Below are 16,158 nucleotides of genomic sequence, written 5' to 3'. Positions count from 1 at the left end.
AAAATGGAACCATTATGGGACCCAATAACAATGAATTGTCATTTTAGCTCAGAAATCACCCAGCAGACGGCAAACGTATCCCACCTAGTCGCACTGTAACTTGGCGGCTATTTCAGCCACGTATATTATTATAATTTGAGTTTTGGAGCATAGTAGTTAATGTTCAGTGAATCATATAACAAAATATCCGTTCGGTAGATCTCTAATCTATACCGTATTTCTTCATTAAGAATCTGTAAAAAATTATAAAAATTGTATTCAAAATCCATCTATGCATACCTACAACCTAGGAGGAGTCTGAAAGACTTACTGCCATTTACCTAGTGTAGGTAACAATTGTTAGTAATTTTTAATAAAATCCGTTGGGTTAAGCTTTACCATACAGTAACACAACGGAAGTGGCCGCAACCAGTTTTAATATTCACATTTCGTAGCAGAGCAGTCGCCGCAGGCATGCTCCTTAAATAAATCAGAATCCTTATAGAAAACAGAAGAGAAAATATGCTTAGATACCTGTTACGACATGACGAGTTTATCAGAACCATGACATAATTAGTGTTTAAGGTTGTGTGTGTGTCATAATTAGTGTGTGAGTCTGGCTCAATGATTTGAAGCAGAAAAGACTTCGGACTTCTCAGGAACCATCAATAGATTCGCGCTTCACCTGCGATCTTTGTGGTAGAAAGTGCCGTGCTGCGATTGGACTTTACAGCCGCAGGAAAAGATGTGCCGCACCTCTGATCTCCGACGGCGCACGGACCTCTTCTTCTTCTTAATAACCTGTCGGTGCATCAAGCATCTGTCAAGATGCTGTGGCCAATGATGATGAAGGCTGTAATATTTGCACGTCGTTATTTGGCTGAATTATGTGACCAAGAAAACCTATGTAACACCTGTTACCTACCACAGTTCACGCAAATAAATGATATCATAACCATGACATAATTAGTGTTTAAGGTTGTGTGTGTGTCATAATTAGTGTGTGAGTCTGGCTCAATGATTTGAAGCAGAAAAGACTTCGGACTTCTCAGGAACCATCAATAGATTCGCGCTTCACCTGCGATCTTTGTGGTAGAAAGTGCCGTGCTGCGATTGGACTTTACAGCCGCAGGAAAAGATGTGCCGCACCTCTGATCTCCGACGGCGCACGGACCTCTTCTTCTTCTTAATAACCTGTCGGTGCAACAAGCATCTGTCAAGATGCTGTGGCCAATGATGATGAAGGCTGTAATATTTGCACGCCGTTATTTGGCTGAATTATGTGACCAAGAAAACCTATGTAACACCTGTTAACTACCACAGTTCACGCAAATAAATGATATCTTATCTTATCTTATGATAGAAGGAAGAGTTGAAGATAAGAGGAAGAAAGAGACACCAAGGAGAGCACGTGGATCAAGTAAAGGAAAAACTTGACGTCGTGTCATATCAAGTTGCTACGAGGCAGAGGCTCGACATACATGAGAATCGCTGTACTGACAAGAGTTTAACTCTTAAATATATGATGATGATGATACTCGTTATAAGTATGGATTCCAATCTGAGAAGCCCTTAGGGCCTGTTCACACATTGAATAATAAATAATTTTTTGGGGACCATCTTACACAGATCGACCTAGCCTCAAAGCTTGTACAGTCAACGTGTTAAATATCGATAAGGACAAGTGCCAAAAATACGTATACACGACCTTTTTGCCTGTATATTAAGGTAGTGTGTACATATTTTGGTCACTTTGTCCGTATCAATATTTAGTACTGTCGGTACTTGGCGACGATATACATAGGTACGTATATCGATAAATACATACTTAGTTATATACATAGAAAAAACCCAAGACTCAGGAACAAATATATGTGTTCATCAGACAAATAAATGCTGTTACCGGGATTCGAACCCAGGACCATCAGCTTCATAGGCAGGGTCACTACCCACTAGCCAGACCGACATTAATACTTTTTAGTGCTTAGTTTTTTTACTTAAACTTCTTATTACTGCCTGGTTTCCATTTTGTTAAGGTGAGGTTTTTAATTAAACTTCAAGAGGTTTCACTTAAAACCAACCACAAAGGAAAAGCAACTTTCTTTCATGTTCCTTAAAGTTGAAAGTTGTGTAACGAAATATCTTTCCTGGTCAGTTGTAAACTAGTGTTGTGGTTACTTTGGTCTAGAAATTCACTTAACAAAGGAAAGTTTTACCTGAAATGCCTGGGCGAGTTTAGTTTTGGTTTAGTTCGTAAATGAGAAGCTTTTCCTTTTAGAGTTTTGAAAGTACCTTCATTAAAATAATTAAATGTTTGAAATTACTTCGAATAAAAGAAGTTCTTTCTTATAATAAACTTTCCTCAAATTAAAAAATAAGGTTAAATTGGAAGAGATCCCTAATACTCTTAAATGCATCTTTATACATTGCATGTTATATTTTATTTTATTTTTCATTTCCACCCGTCTTATGCATAATAAATACTACAAATAAATAAGAAGCCCTAAAAGGCTATTCTTGTAGAGAATGTCTTTAAACATCAAGTCCACCATTGATAACTTTTATTAAACAGGTCACTTAATAAACATTTATGTTTATTAAGTGACCTGCAATAATTTACGCGGTGAACATATCGGTCATACTGAGCAAATTTTACTATGGGACCAACCCTGAAATCGCGGAAAAAAATGGCTGTTTCATACATTTTGGCTGTCTGACCTTGTCATTTTCTATGGGTGAGCAAATTTTTTTTTCACGATTTGGGGGCATTATAAAAAAACAGCTAAACTGGTCATATCCGCTATAGTTTTCATTTAATGTCTTTCTTAAGCTCTACTTCCAAGATTTTTTCATATTTTTTGGACTATGGTTCAAAAGTTAGAGGGGGACACACACATTTTTTTTTCTTTCGGAGCAATTATCTCCGAATATCTTTACTTTATCAAGAAATATTTGTGAAAGACCTTTCCAACGATATCCCACACTGTAGGGTTGAAGCAAAAAAAAATTTTCACCCCCACTTTACGTGTGGGGGAGGTACCCTAAAAAAAAAAAAAAACATTTTATTGTACGACTTTGTCGGCTTTATTGATTTATATATTATATCCATGCCAAATTTCAGCTTTCTAGTACTAACGACCACTGAGCAAAGCCTCGGACAGACAGACAGACAGACAGACGGACATGGCGAAACTATAAGGGTTCCTAGTTGACTACGGAACCCTAAAAAGTGCAATTAAAAGTTAAGACACCTTTACACGTTCGTGACATCAAAAGGGTACAAGTAAGTAAGGTGTTCGTTAAAATCTCCTTGACAACGTTTTACCCCGACTATAACATAAAGGTGGAAAACGCAATTTCCCTAATAGCACGTAAACAAACACTTTCCGTACTAATAAATGCAATAACGTTCGTCCGTAGCACCTTCTCTGTAAAATGACTTGCGTTACACCGAACAGAGCAGGAATTGAAATCCGCATCCGACATTACAATATGATAAGATAAGATAAGTTAAGTTTTAAAACCTCTGACGTTCCGAGGACGGCATCCGCGTGGCCTCGGAGAAGACTGTCTAAAGTTGATATCAACATCTTCTAGCAGCGCGAGTTTTTTTAACTACCCGCACTTGGTCTTGTTTATCAGCTTGAACGTTTTGCGCACTAGGTATGTTACTTGACACACAACACTAACGATATTCGATTTATCGATTGTTGATATTCGTTTCCAGTTATTAGTATATGTAAGCTGAATGGGAATGGAATTTTGAATGTCAACCTTCAACCAAAAACGTCACTTTTGACACCGGCAGAACGTTACATAATGGAATGAGATTTAATAACTATAGTTCGTATCATCCACGATGACGCGCTGATTTGTCAAATATAACCTTTTATAACATAACAATACAAGTCAAGGCAAGCGTCTTCGTGAATGACACGATATACAAAACTTAAATTGGCCTGTCAGACCTGGAAATTTAGCTTGGGATATATCAAGATATACACCGTGTTTTTTTTTATTTCCGTTAATTTCAAGGGTGCATCCCTGAGCTTAAATTAAGTAACTTTCTTAAAGATACCGGTATTCTAATTAACTCCATTTCTGAGATTTATTTAAGTTTTTTAAAGAGAGGTATGGGCAAGCTCTTTTCCCAGGTATGTTACGGTGTGATGTGCGTAATTTTATAAGAGGCCCAAATTGCCAGTTCTCAAGGAACTAAAAGGGTTGTTTTTAGGGGTTTTAACTTTAAGGGCCGTCTTTATAGGATGTGTAATGTTTTCACGACTTCCAGGTGGGGATTTTATTCAATGTTCTCTCCGGTTGTTAAGTAGTGAGAGAGATATTTAAGATTTTAAGCAAAAAATATGGGATTTTCACAGGATATTCTTAATATACTTAATTCAAAGTGTAATATAATCTTATACCTTTAAACGAGCAATTCTTGTATATTTATATTTCTGTGATCTCGGAAACGGCTCTAACGATTTCGCTGAAATTTGGTATATGGGGGTTTTTGGGGGTATACAATCTATCTAGATTAGTCTTATATTTGGGATATGGTCGCTAATTTCATGTTGCCGGCCACTGTCTGTCTGGTCCAGCGGGTTAAGACGCGGACTGCTAAACGAGTGTTACGGGTTCGAATCCCCGGTGACTAACTTTTGTTTTTTTTTTTATATGTTCAAGATTATATATAATTTTTTAATTTTTATTGTTTTAGACAAGTTTAATTTAGTAAAAAAATGTTTTTTTAGTAAATAGTTATAACCGAGCAAAGCTCGGTCGCCCAGGTACTATATTAGTTATTTGTGCAACAAGTTGGTTTTTCTTGCGAGTGTTGATTTTGCGTCCTGAGTAAGCGAAAGATTCTCAAAAACACGAGATGTAAAACAACTTAGCTCTCGAGTGACACTTTTCACCTCAGTAGTGAGAACATATTATAATCAACATCAAGTTAACCACATTTATTTACATCATCATTATGACGAAAGCTTGTCTCACTCCCTGGAGTGAGGAAAGTCGCACTTTCATCACACCCCGGATTGATAAAAATAGGCTTGTTCGAGCTGCTGAGGTGAAAAGAATTATAACATAACCTTAAAATTTAACAGGAGTGCAAAGTTTTTTGGCTTTTCCTCGAAACTTACTTATGGTTTTTAGGGTGCTCCGTACCCAAAGGGTAAAACGGGACCCATTACTAAGACTCCGCTGTCCGTCCGTCCGTCCGTCTGTCACCAGACTGTATCTCATGAACCGTGATGATGTATTCTGTTGCCGCTATAACAACAAATACTAAAAAGTACGGAGCCCTCGGTGGGCGAGTCCGACTCACTCTTGTCCGATTTTTTCCTTAAGGCGGCAGTATAGTCCTCCACATCGATTTCGATGAGGGCGACCTCAGTAAGGGTTTTACCTCTTATGAGCTCTTATGTGGCTGGCCAGGCCAAACTTGCTCTTAAACACCCTTTCACATTCACAGCAGTATAGTTGACCGGCCGCGTTGTATTTATACACATAGGAGGGCTTAGGTGTTTCCTTGCGTAGTTGGCGTTTTAGGTCTAATGTCGCGAGGCGGTTTTCCTCAAACTACTTCATGGATTCGAAGATTTTAGACTGCTATAGTAAAAGTGCAATGCCAGCCTACAATGTAGTAAAAATCGGAGTACCTGGGGGTTTTCAGAAATATACCCGTTTTGCCTTAATTATCCTTAATTTTCCATACAAAATTTATTAGTCAGTTTTGTAACGATCCATACAACATGTATGTGCTCGTAATTCTAAGTAGAAATAACCCAAAATTTTTTAGGTTTTAAAAAATAGTACTGGGTACACTTTATTTCTGAAAATGCCCACCTATGCTCTTTTCTTAGAAATACCGCGAGCGAAAGTATATTCCACAGTTTATCTCTGCGAGGCAGGAAGTCTCTGGAGGAACGCATAGTTGATAACTGCCAATCAGCTAATTGGTGAAGGTGGAAAATGTCGCTTATTGTATATGTAAATAAAACTATAAAAAATAATTTGTAGGACAAACTTTATTGTAATGAATTAATCTAGAAACAAATGATTCACCTGTTTTCCTACATACCTATAGTATTAATAACGATGTGACGGCGCTCCCAACGTGGCGCCATCTAGATTTAACACTGCAAACTAAAGTGACGTTTACACAGACGAGAGTGAAGTTGCTATCAATTCACTCTGGCGGAACGTCAAGGCATTTTGCCGGCGGCCATATTGATTACGACGGTGGTCAATGAAGGCGGCGCGTGACAAGGCATTGACGGATCGCCGACGCCTGTTAATTAAATCTAGTTCAATCATCTCCGATTGCGGATTAAAATCATATTGGATTATAAAATAACATATTAGGCACCTGATTGAAGATCATTGTGATATTATTTTCTAATTTAATAATTATAAAACATATTTCATTCGTACGAAGACTCGTTTAATTTGAATTCCAACGCCCATAGTGCTACATATCATGGGAGACGCTGATGATGGCGATAAAGAGCCTTCAGATGCATATCCTTAAATAATAAGTATTATCACAATATTTACTTCAATAATTCTAAATATCACCCTCATACCTCTACTCATAGTGTTGTGTTCCTGCCGGTGAGTAAGGTTGCCAGAGCTCAACGAGGGGGGTGGGGTTAGGGTCGGCAAAGCGCATGTAACTCCTCTGGAGTTGCAGGCGTACATAGGCTACGGAGACTGCTTACCATCGGGCGGGCCGTATGCTTGTTTGCCACAGACGTAGCATAAAAAAAATATCAAGTTCCAATATAACTCGGTTCTTCATACAACAGTAGTTACGCTCTCATTTTAATACGACTAGCTAGATTGCTCTGAAACTCTGTACTTACAATAGGATAAGGTATATCTATGGCTGTAATTAGTTTATGTAGCTTCAGATACCATAGTTAAAAAAATACAGCGAATTTATAGTATTTTATGCAACAGTTGTATAAGAAGGGTCAAAAAAGGCGAGTGGCGTGAGTTACAAATATGAGCCGGAGCCGAAGGCGTAGGCGAACATTGTAAAGGAATACGCCACGAGCATTTTTGACCTACTTATACAACGTTGCATACAATATTTTTCCTACGAGTCAACAAAAATAAATCTTAATTTGGTAGACATAGCCAAGACGCGCGAGCATACCTTGTTACGCGCCCGGCCCGCCCCGGGCCGCGGCCGGCCGGTCAGCGACTTGCTAAATTAAATTTTTGGACAGTTTTTTCTCAATTTTGGCCACCGTAGCCTACGGAGACTAACAAGCAACGCTAAGCGGTCTTCGTAGTCTATGGGTGTTGCTATATTACGGGTGTCACATGCGTGTTTCTGACTTATGAAGTAATTATTTTTACTATGCAACCAAATGAATATTTTGTAAGTTGGCAGCAATGCACTTAGTTTATAACTGTATTCGTTTTGGTTTTGTTAGGTTGGTAGCCATTAATCGCAGTAACGTTATAGCGATTAAAAGCACAAGAGCTTTTATGAGGAATAGACAATATAGACTTTTCTTGAAACCTTTTACCTATGTATGTTCTTATATTCGTGTTAATGAATGCATAAATGACAGATAACAGTAGAGGAGTAGGAAAAGTTTTTAATAAAAAGTTGTTGCTCTATTTCGTTTGTTTTATAAGCTGGAGCTGTATAAACTAATTACAGGCATGTCCAGGGATCGGAACCGGTTTTTTTGGAAAAACTCTGAAATAAACATATATTTCGGTTTATTTTATACTCCAAATATAGGACTCGGTTGTGTTTTTAGATAACGCCTTCGTATTATTAGATTGCCCAATTAGAAATGAAATAATTAACAAAGAACGAAAAAATACCGTTTTCGTTCCCATACAAAAAATACCGGTTTCCGATCCCTGGGCATGTCATTGTATGCGCAAAGTTTCATTGCAATGCAACATGTAGTATTAATTTGAGAACGAAACTCCGTTTGTCTCGAAGGTCAACGATAGGGTTTAGGGTCGGCAACGCGCATGTAACTCCTCTGGAGTTGCAGGCGTACATAGGCTACGGAGACTGCTTACCATGAGGCGGGCCGTATGCTTGTTTGCCACCGACGTAGTATTAAAAAAAAAGGTAAAATTCGGCTGAGCTTGCTGCGGACTGTTAATAATTAAGTTCAAATATAAATATTGACAACACAATACACACACACACATTTGGATGGCACAATTTACATATTCAATTTCCGCTGCCGCAGCCCAGAGGGCCTACTACGAACAACGTTCGACGTGTCGTCTCCCTGTCACACTGACGTACGAATTTACAAGTGCGACAAAGAGGCAACACGTCGAACGTGGTTCGCGGTACGGCCTCTGCACCAGATACGTTGCTGCGTAATATAACTAGTTGATATTCGAATTTATCGATACTCATACAGAGCCCGTACTTTTCATGCCGTTAACAGAAAAATGACGTTACGCTACATAGAGTATGATTCCAATTTTTTTTTTACCTAAGTTATACATATACTTGACAATCAGTACAGAAACGTCTAACTGACTTTCATCTTTTTGTCACTCAAATAAATAATAGATTATTAATTTATTAAATAATACATATTTTTGATTTTTAACAGCGTAACAAGCTTTTATTCTCGTAACAAGTATTTATTTTGATACCCGTCAATAAGTAAGTTATCTAAATTTGTAGTATTGTAAAACAACTGCCTGTATGTTAAATTACGTCCTTTTTGCGTCAACGGCATGATAACTACGGGCCCTGCTCATAAATCTACAAAATCTTAACTTTAATACTACTCGTAAACAGCTTAACAATCTTACGCAATACTATACAACCCACTAATATCACAGTTAAAACAGCGCACAGTACAATAACAACCAGTTGCACATCGTAGTATTCAAACCAGTGCATGTTAGCGGCGGGCGCGCGGAGATGCTTAGTGCCATGGCGAAGTACGTGCTCCGTCCACCAGATGGCGCGCTCTAGGGATGATGTTGGTTGGTCGTTCATTAGGGTCCTTAGACGGATAATGTTTTCTCGGTAACTGTAAAAGAATAATTTTGTACACATGTAATTTAGCAACAGCACAAATGAATTCACATAATTGTGTTTGAAGCAGCCTTAATAAGATATAAATAATCTATTGTATCTAATTTCATCAGCTACTCTTTATGGAACGAAATTAAGTAATTAGTTAAAATATAATTAAGTAAGACATGTGTATTGAATTACGTGGCATTCCAAATGAAAGTATTTCTAGTTTTTTTTTATAATTCTTGTTTGTTTACAATAATTAATTAGATTTGTAGTTTTTACTTTAGTTTTTATCGTATTATATTATATGTCACAATAAACAAAACCACGAACGAACTAAAATTGACGACGTGATAAAAGATTAAAATAAATTTTGTAGAACATTGGTCTGACGGCGTACTTGGGAAGACCGACTGGTGCCGGTAGGTCGGTATAAAATATTGATACCTATGGTTGGAGAGACAGTGTTAAAGCGGATCTGCGTCAACTTCAAGCCGATAATTGGCAGGAAATGGCGCAGGATCGGAAAAAGTGGCGTGTTTCGGAGGCCGAGCCCCTTTTTTGGGTCGCTAAGCCCTATTAGTTAGTTAGTAAGACAGAGGATGATTAGGCAAGTGCCCATTGTCCAATTAAGTACCCATTTAGCATGATTGAAGTAATAGTTGCATTCTTAAGATTGTGCAACTTTTTTTAAAATATAATACTCCATGGTTTTAAAATGTAAACAATAAACCTACTTATAATATTAGAGTGTAAGAGTACAGCGGCAGTTAAGCCCTATGAGGCTTTGTTCGCTGGCATTATTTTGAGAATGTATGTATATGTTTTTGTGTTAATAAAAAAAATTTAATGTTATGCCTAGACAAAAAATTGTATAGGCGTATCATTGTCAGTCATTGACATATATCTAAGGACGGGCCTTACGGACATTATGAATAGTGCTAGTTCAGTGGTGTCACTCACAAATTCGAGCCAATCGTGTAGTCTAACGCAACTAGTTGTAATGCGACCAATTGTGCACGTGATGCGAACTAATCAACCAATCGCATTGTGACGTTAGACTGCACGATTGGCTCGAATTCGTGTGCGTGACACTGTACTGGCCCCATTCTTATTGCCCGTAAGGCCCGTACTTAGATATGTGTCAACGTTATCAGTGGTTTAACGACCCAAATATTTAACACACGAGACAGTCATGAGCCATCATAATGATAGACTCCTGCTGACCTCCTTATCTCCAGTGATTATATTATCTGTCGCAGACATTAAAAAATTTCCTGATTCATTAAAATAAACGAGAAGAAAATTTATTACTATATTATCATTTTAGTGATTATTTTTATCATAAGAAGTTATCTATATTGTGTGAACTTAATTTGGATTAACTTTAAAATATACGACGTAATTATGTCATTGTCAAGTTAGGTCACTTATAGTGGGGTAAGATAAACAAAGCTGATTTAGGCCAATAGCCATTCCTCAGCGCCGCAGGAGACCAGGCAGACGGCGATGAGCCTTCGCAGGCCGGATGCTGCCGCCCTAACGGGAACCTGCGGGTGATGGGTCGGGAGTTCCATCACTCGCCTGAAGAGGTTCCGAGCTGGAAGGCCCTCACGTGTTCCGAGGTGCCTTCAGCGGAGTAGGCTGCTCGAGCAGCCACAAAAGATGGGCCCGCAAGGGCAACGCCGGCGGGGTATCGGTGGCCTGCAACCGTGTTCCCGAAACCCCGCCAACAAAGCGAGCGTCGGAACACCCCAGGGGGTTTAGTCCGTGGGAGTCGGACATACCCACTTGGCTTCTCTCGGGCCAGTGGCATCCATAACGGATTCCCCTGTGTGAGTATCGGCAACAATCGGTCTTTCTTGTATTAAAATGTATACGATTATATCAAATATGAATTCCTCGTCCCTAAATTTCATGAAATATTTATTTATAACTTGCCCTAGTTGCTAAGATCAGAATAAATATAGAATGGATTGGACCTGGGGGACCGACCTTTACTCCCATATTTTTGGGGCGTGATCTCGTACGATATCATGGCTACCGAGGTAAATCAGCTTTATTTGACCTAAGGAACAAACGTGCTAAGCCGCTTCGCCCGAGACAAAACTGCATACTCACTGCACTGACTTATCCCACTATTAGGCCGTTGAATCAGAAAGGGGAGAGAGATATTTCCTTTTCGCTTTGATTCGTTTTTGGCGCAAAGTCTGTCGGTAGTTATCCAACGTGGAAACGCCGAAAACATCATGGGCATCTTTGAAATGGGAATGCTTGGGAGCGGATTGTTAATGTATTTTATTAGTGATAATCTTAAAGTTAATTTTAATGTACACTTAAAAATACTTTTCTTACCTTTTATCCTCAATAACATCTTTTATTGCACTCCTCAGCATGTCTTCGTTGAGATCCTCAAGGTATATTTTCTTTCCTATCTTGTGGTATTCATACTTTTCCACATTGTAAAATTGGTCGCCAATCATAGGAATGCCTATTACTGGTACCCCTCCAGTGATCGTCTCGTCCGTTGATTGTAAACCTCCTTGCGTTATGAAAAGTTTGACTTTTGGATGTCCTGTAAAATGTTGACAGTATTATACGCGATGTACTTTATATAGTTTATTTTGTAGTGGAAGCGCTGGTGGTCTAGCGGTAAGAGCATGCGACTTTCAATCTGGAGGTCGTGGGTTCAAACCCCGGCTCGTACCACGAGTTTTTCGGAACTTATGTACGAAATATCATTTGATATTTACCAGTCGCTTTTCGGTGAAGGAAAATATAGTGAGGAAACCGGACTAATCTCAATATGGCCTAGTTTACCCTCTGGGGTTTCTACCTTCTGGTAAGATAACAGTCGCTTTTGTAAAAACTAGAGTTGCCAATCGGACCCCAGGCTCCAATGAGCCGTGGCAAAAATGCCGGGACAACGCGAGGAAAAATGACATAATTTAATTTTATGAGTAGTATTATTTCAATCTTAAGAAATACTACGTATATAAATAATTACTTACTTAAAAGGTCAGATTGCGGGAACCATTTTGAAATCTTAATATTCTGCGTTCGGCCTGGGAGCTCGTCTTGGTTCCACTTCCAGAGCACATCGTATGGTAGTTGTGAAAACGCGTTTATAATGGACTGGATCTTTTTTCTGGGCAGAGCGGAGGTATCAACGTTTGTGCCAAAACTGAGGTAGATCACGCCATGCTTGGAAGAATCGAGATACTGCTTTAGATCCTTAAAAAATACAAGTACCGCATTAAGTAAATACAATAATATGCATTCAGCACCTTGTCCTTGTGGCGGCATTTAGATAAGAGTTTAATACATTTATATTTATTTAAAATTCCTAACAAGTCTAAAACTAAATACTAACAAGTCTTTATGTTAGAAGGCAATCTAATTCTCAAGTACGAGTATAGTTTGACTAAAGAGTAGAGTTTATGAAGTTAGGGCTTGTAGAGTTAGAAGCTTGGCTCTACCAGAGATCTGATATCTTTTTGACAGTGCGAGCCTTATGGTCTCGTCTTGGCTACACTTTACATAATAATGTTTCTGATGGGATTAATAATACAAAACCAGTTATATTATTATATGCCACATAAATAGGTATTGCAGTTTGATTTAAAATGTAAATAAATATTAGTTTCTCGACAAATAATGAGTCAAATAAGAAACAAACCTGTGGTAAATCCTGTTCTGGTTTCTGATGCATTCCTCCAATGTGAATCACGCTAGGGGGAACAGGTATGTTTCCTTCCCATAAACGGTGAATATTGATGAACATCATACCAATATTATTCTGTAATTCACTCAGAGGAGGAGTATCTTCACCAAAAATCCTTCTTAGAACCGCATTTTCATGTTTTTCTGAGTTTCGGAAGTTGTTCATTATAGAAAAATAAGTGTAGTATTGTGTAACTTTCTCCCAGAGTGATAGATTGTAAACACGTGTAGCTAGTGCTTGAGGGTAAAGCAGGGGATGTATCGGCGCTCCAATGACGTCATAATTATCTAAAATAGCACCAAAAGAACTTACAGCTATAACTGGCGCTTTGATAACATGTGAGAATCCAAGAGCAAACCGTGCCCAAGCTTCTACTAGCAACAAATCAAAACTGTTATTCTTGTTCTGAATAATGTCTTGTACTTCAGCAACAGCAGTTTGTTTCTCGAATATTGCAAGACACGCTTCACTGAAAACATTAACTTGGCTTTTTACTTCATTTTTATCACCGTTTCTAAGGTTTGCTATTATTTTTCTCCAAACTTCGTACGACATGTCGTGTACGTCGATTTCTGTCAAATTTCCTGGAGCTTCTCCTTTTGGGAAGGCTGGGTCCGTTGTGATGACGGTTACTTCATGACCTCTTCTTGCTAGTTCGTATGTTAATGGTCTAAAGACTACTTGATGGCTTATTGAAGGTGTTGGAAACACGGCTAAGATCCTGGCCGCGTCGCTCGAACAAACTAACGCACACACAAGCGCAATCAATCGGCTCATGGTTAACTCTCTTTCGCTGATAAAGGTATACGTATTCGAAACCACTAACCACCGGACTTTAACAACTCAGTAAAATAAATCTGTGTGTCCGTATATATTACGAACCGCGAGGTCACAGACACGAGATTTTTTGTCGAATACGGATGACTTTTACAAACTAGTATAGTACATAATTATAATAAGTAAAGTAAAACAAATTAGTCGGAGTGATACAAACGTGGTTTCGGTGTGATGATAACGTCTTATCATACGTCTTATCATAATGTTTGTCTGCGGAGTGATATTACTTATTACGTGTTTTAACAGTGATTTAATAGTTTCACAGCAGACAGTTTTTAAATTGTATGAAAATATACAGTATTATAATGTTTAGGTAGGTACCACCTTTTTTGCGCTTTCAATGATTTTTTCCTATCAACAATTTATTTATTTGCCGAGAAACTGCACGGGATTGGGATCAGTGGCGAGTAGTTGTGTTGGAGGCCAAGACACACTTTGGGTCGCTGCGCCAGAGGAGTAAATAGGTAAGAATGTATATAAAGTGGAGATTCATCACAATGGGTATATACCCACACACACACACACCACAGTGGGGCCACAGGACACAAGTAGTCTTACTAACTCTATAGTAAAAGTCGAACTGGAATAATTGGTAGGGTTCTTTATTATTAAATTACATATTATTTATTTATTTATACTTTTATTGCACATAAAGTATAAAGTACAAATGATGGACTTAATGCCTTAAGGCATTCTCTACCAGTCACCCACTAAGTCAAAAAAAGACGTTTGTTAGGTGCAGGCTTTATAATTGAGTATCCAGAAAGGAAAATGGGGACTACGTTTGTATGGAGAAGCGACCGTCCCCTTTCCTCTTAAGTACCGGGAGTTCTTTAGTTCATTAACCTTAATTATAACTATGGTATAAATTTCATGTCATATTATAAGTATTCCTGGAAGCGTTGGTGGCCTAGCGGTAAGAGCGTGCGTCTTGCAATCCGGACTAATCCCAACAAGGCCAGATGGAAGGTCAGATGGCAGTCGCTTTCGTAAAAACTAGTGCCTACGTCAAATCTTGGGATTAGTTGTCAACCGGACCCCAGGCTACCATGAGCCGTGGCACAATGCCGGGTCGACGCGAGCACAGTACAAGAACAGTAGGTAATTTTCATATAAATCTGCCGCTGCCGGCTTGAATGTCTGCGTGCGCGCCGGGTGCCGTGTATGCACGCGCTGCCATGCACACATTAGCATAATATACGGGGGAATACGGTGGCGGCAGTGTGGGCCGTAACGCGACTGTGATCGCGCGCATTCGAGTACGCTGCTCGCCCGCTCGCATTTGCCTGCTCTTTATCAGCCTTAATTTATGAATTGATAGAACATTTCATTATATTATTATATAAATAGAAACCTAGTGCTACTCATGATATGCAAATCATATATAGCTAAAAATAAATATGCCAACCCTAAGCGCCAACGCAAGAGTAGGCAAATAACTTGCCGAGCGGCCTTAAATTCACTACTGTTCTTAGTGTACTGTGACGCGAGGAAAAAGAAAAGATACTATAAGTATTCCTGCAGAGTAGACTCTGTCCACCCAGATAAGACCCTTTTTTCATCGTGTCGTGAGTTACACTTATAAAACTAATGAAATAGCCCAATTCTATAATAAAGTGCGCCAAATTTACGGAACTAAAAATACACGTCCACATATTTGGAACATTATTTACATAATTGATACTTATTCACGACGAAAAAGGGTTTCATTCATATACAGCAGGGAATAAGTGAACGTTGTATAGGAGAGGACAGGCGAATGCATATTTAAAAAGATGCCTCCGACAATGTTATAGCCGACATGGACAATGTTTATTTCATTTTACGATACCTATTGCAGCATGAGTAGCCTATAATCTTTAGATTTTTTAGAGAAAGTAAAAGTCTTTATTCTTAGGCTTACTATAGTTCATTCGCGTTAAGAATGCAGTAAAATCATCAATTTTTATCGGCCTAGCGATGTTTGTAACCAATCAAATCGTTCCTTATCTAAGTATGCCTTTAACTAGTCACTGTGAACTTTATATAACCGCGCCAGAACACGGCCTGCCTCTAGACGCCTGCAACTCCAGAGGTGCTACATGCGCGTTGCCGACCCTAACATTTCGCATCCTCGTTGAGCTCTGGAAACCTTACTCACCAGCAAGAACACAACACTATGTCTAGTGTCTAGTGTTATTTGGCTGCGGTTTTCTGTAAGGTACTTCCCCAGTTGGAATCTGCTCGAGATCTGGAATGACATCCACTGTGCTGTTCCCTATCACACAAAGCGAGATGACATTCACAGCGCCCATACCTCTCTTTTGGACGTAGTTTAAGGACATACCCGGGTAATAAATGAATGGCGCCTATATAAATATGAAACTGAACTATAAAATGTTTCCCTTTAAGTTTGTGTCATTTTAAATGCAGACTCGTAAGCCAAGTTTCACAGCTTGTACTAACTTAGTAATAGCCTTTTTAGTTACATTAGCATAGAAAATGTCCGTCAACTTTTACGTCAAGGTTTAAGTACTTAGTCAAACTTGAACTTAAATTTGTTAAGTTTGTTGAAGGGGAATATTTGTTGAATATATTCATGATT

At 38.7% G+C, this 16,158-nt stretch overlaps 1 protein-coding gene across 1 annotated transcript; it reads right to left on the bottom strand.

Annotated features, from left to right (window-relative positions):
- Window positions 1–8,470: 8,470 nt before the first annotated feature.
- LOC133529743 (UDP-glucosyltransferase 2-like) lies at window positions 8,471–14,670 on the bottom strand. Its single transcript, XM_061867543.1, has 4 exons — window positions 12,693–14,670; window positions 12,025–12,247; window positions 11,369–11,588; window positions 8,471–9,023 (listed from the first exon to the last, which is right to left on the bottom strand). Exons 1-4 carry the CDS (start codon window positions 13,512–13,514, stop codon window positions 8,750–8,752), a joined length of 1,539 nt encoding a protein of 512 aa, XP_061723527.1. The 5' UTR covers window positions 13,515–14,670; the 3' UTR covers window positions 8,471–8,749.
- Between the last annotated feature and the right edge of the window lie 1,488 nt (window positions 14,671–16,158).

Source organism: Cydia pomonella, chromosome 21, assembly GCF_033807575.1.
Source record: "Cydia pomonella isolate Wapato2018A chromosome 21, ilCydPomo1, whole genome shotgun sequence".
NCBI lineage: Eukaryota > Metazoa > Arthropoda > Insecta > Lepidoptera > Tortricidae > Cydia > Cydia pomonella.
This window is presented reverse-complemented; position numbering and strand designations above follow the sequence as displayed.

What these genes read in the sequence shown, in the direction of transcription:
- LOC133529743 (XM_061867543.1), bottom strand. Translation starts at nt 13,514, where the DNA reads ATGAGCCGATTGATTGCGCTTGTGTGTGCGTTAGTTTGTTCGAGCGAC. An exon ending in CCCGCAATCTGACCTTTTAA is followed by an intron (nt 11,589 to 12,024) that starts GTAAGTAATTAT and finishes AACATTTTACAG; the next exon opens with GACATCCAAAAGTCAAACTT. An exon ending in GATGTTATTGAGGATAAAAG is followed by an intron (nt 9,024 to 11,368) that starts GTAAGAAAAGTA and finishes ATTCTTTTACAG; the next exon opens with TTACCGAGAAAACATTATCC.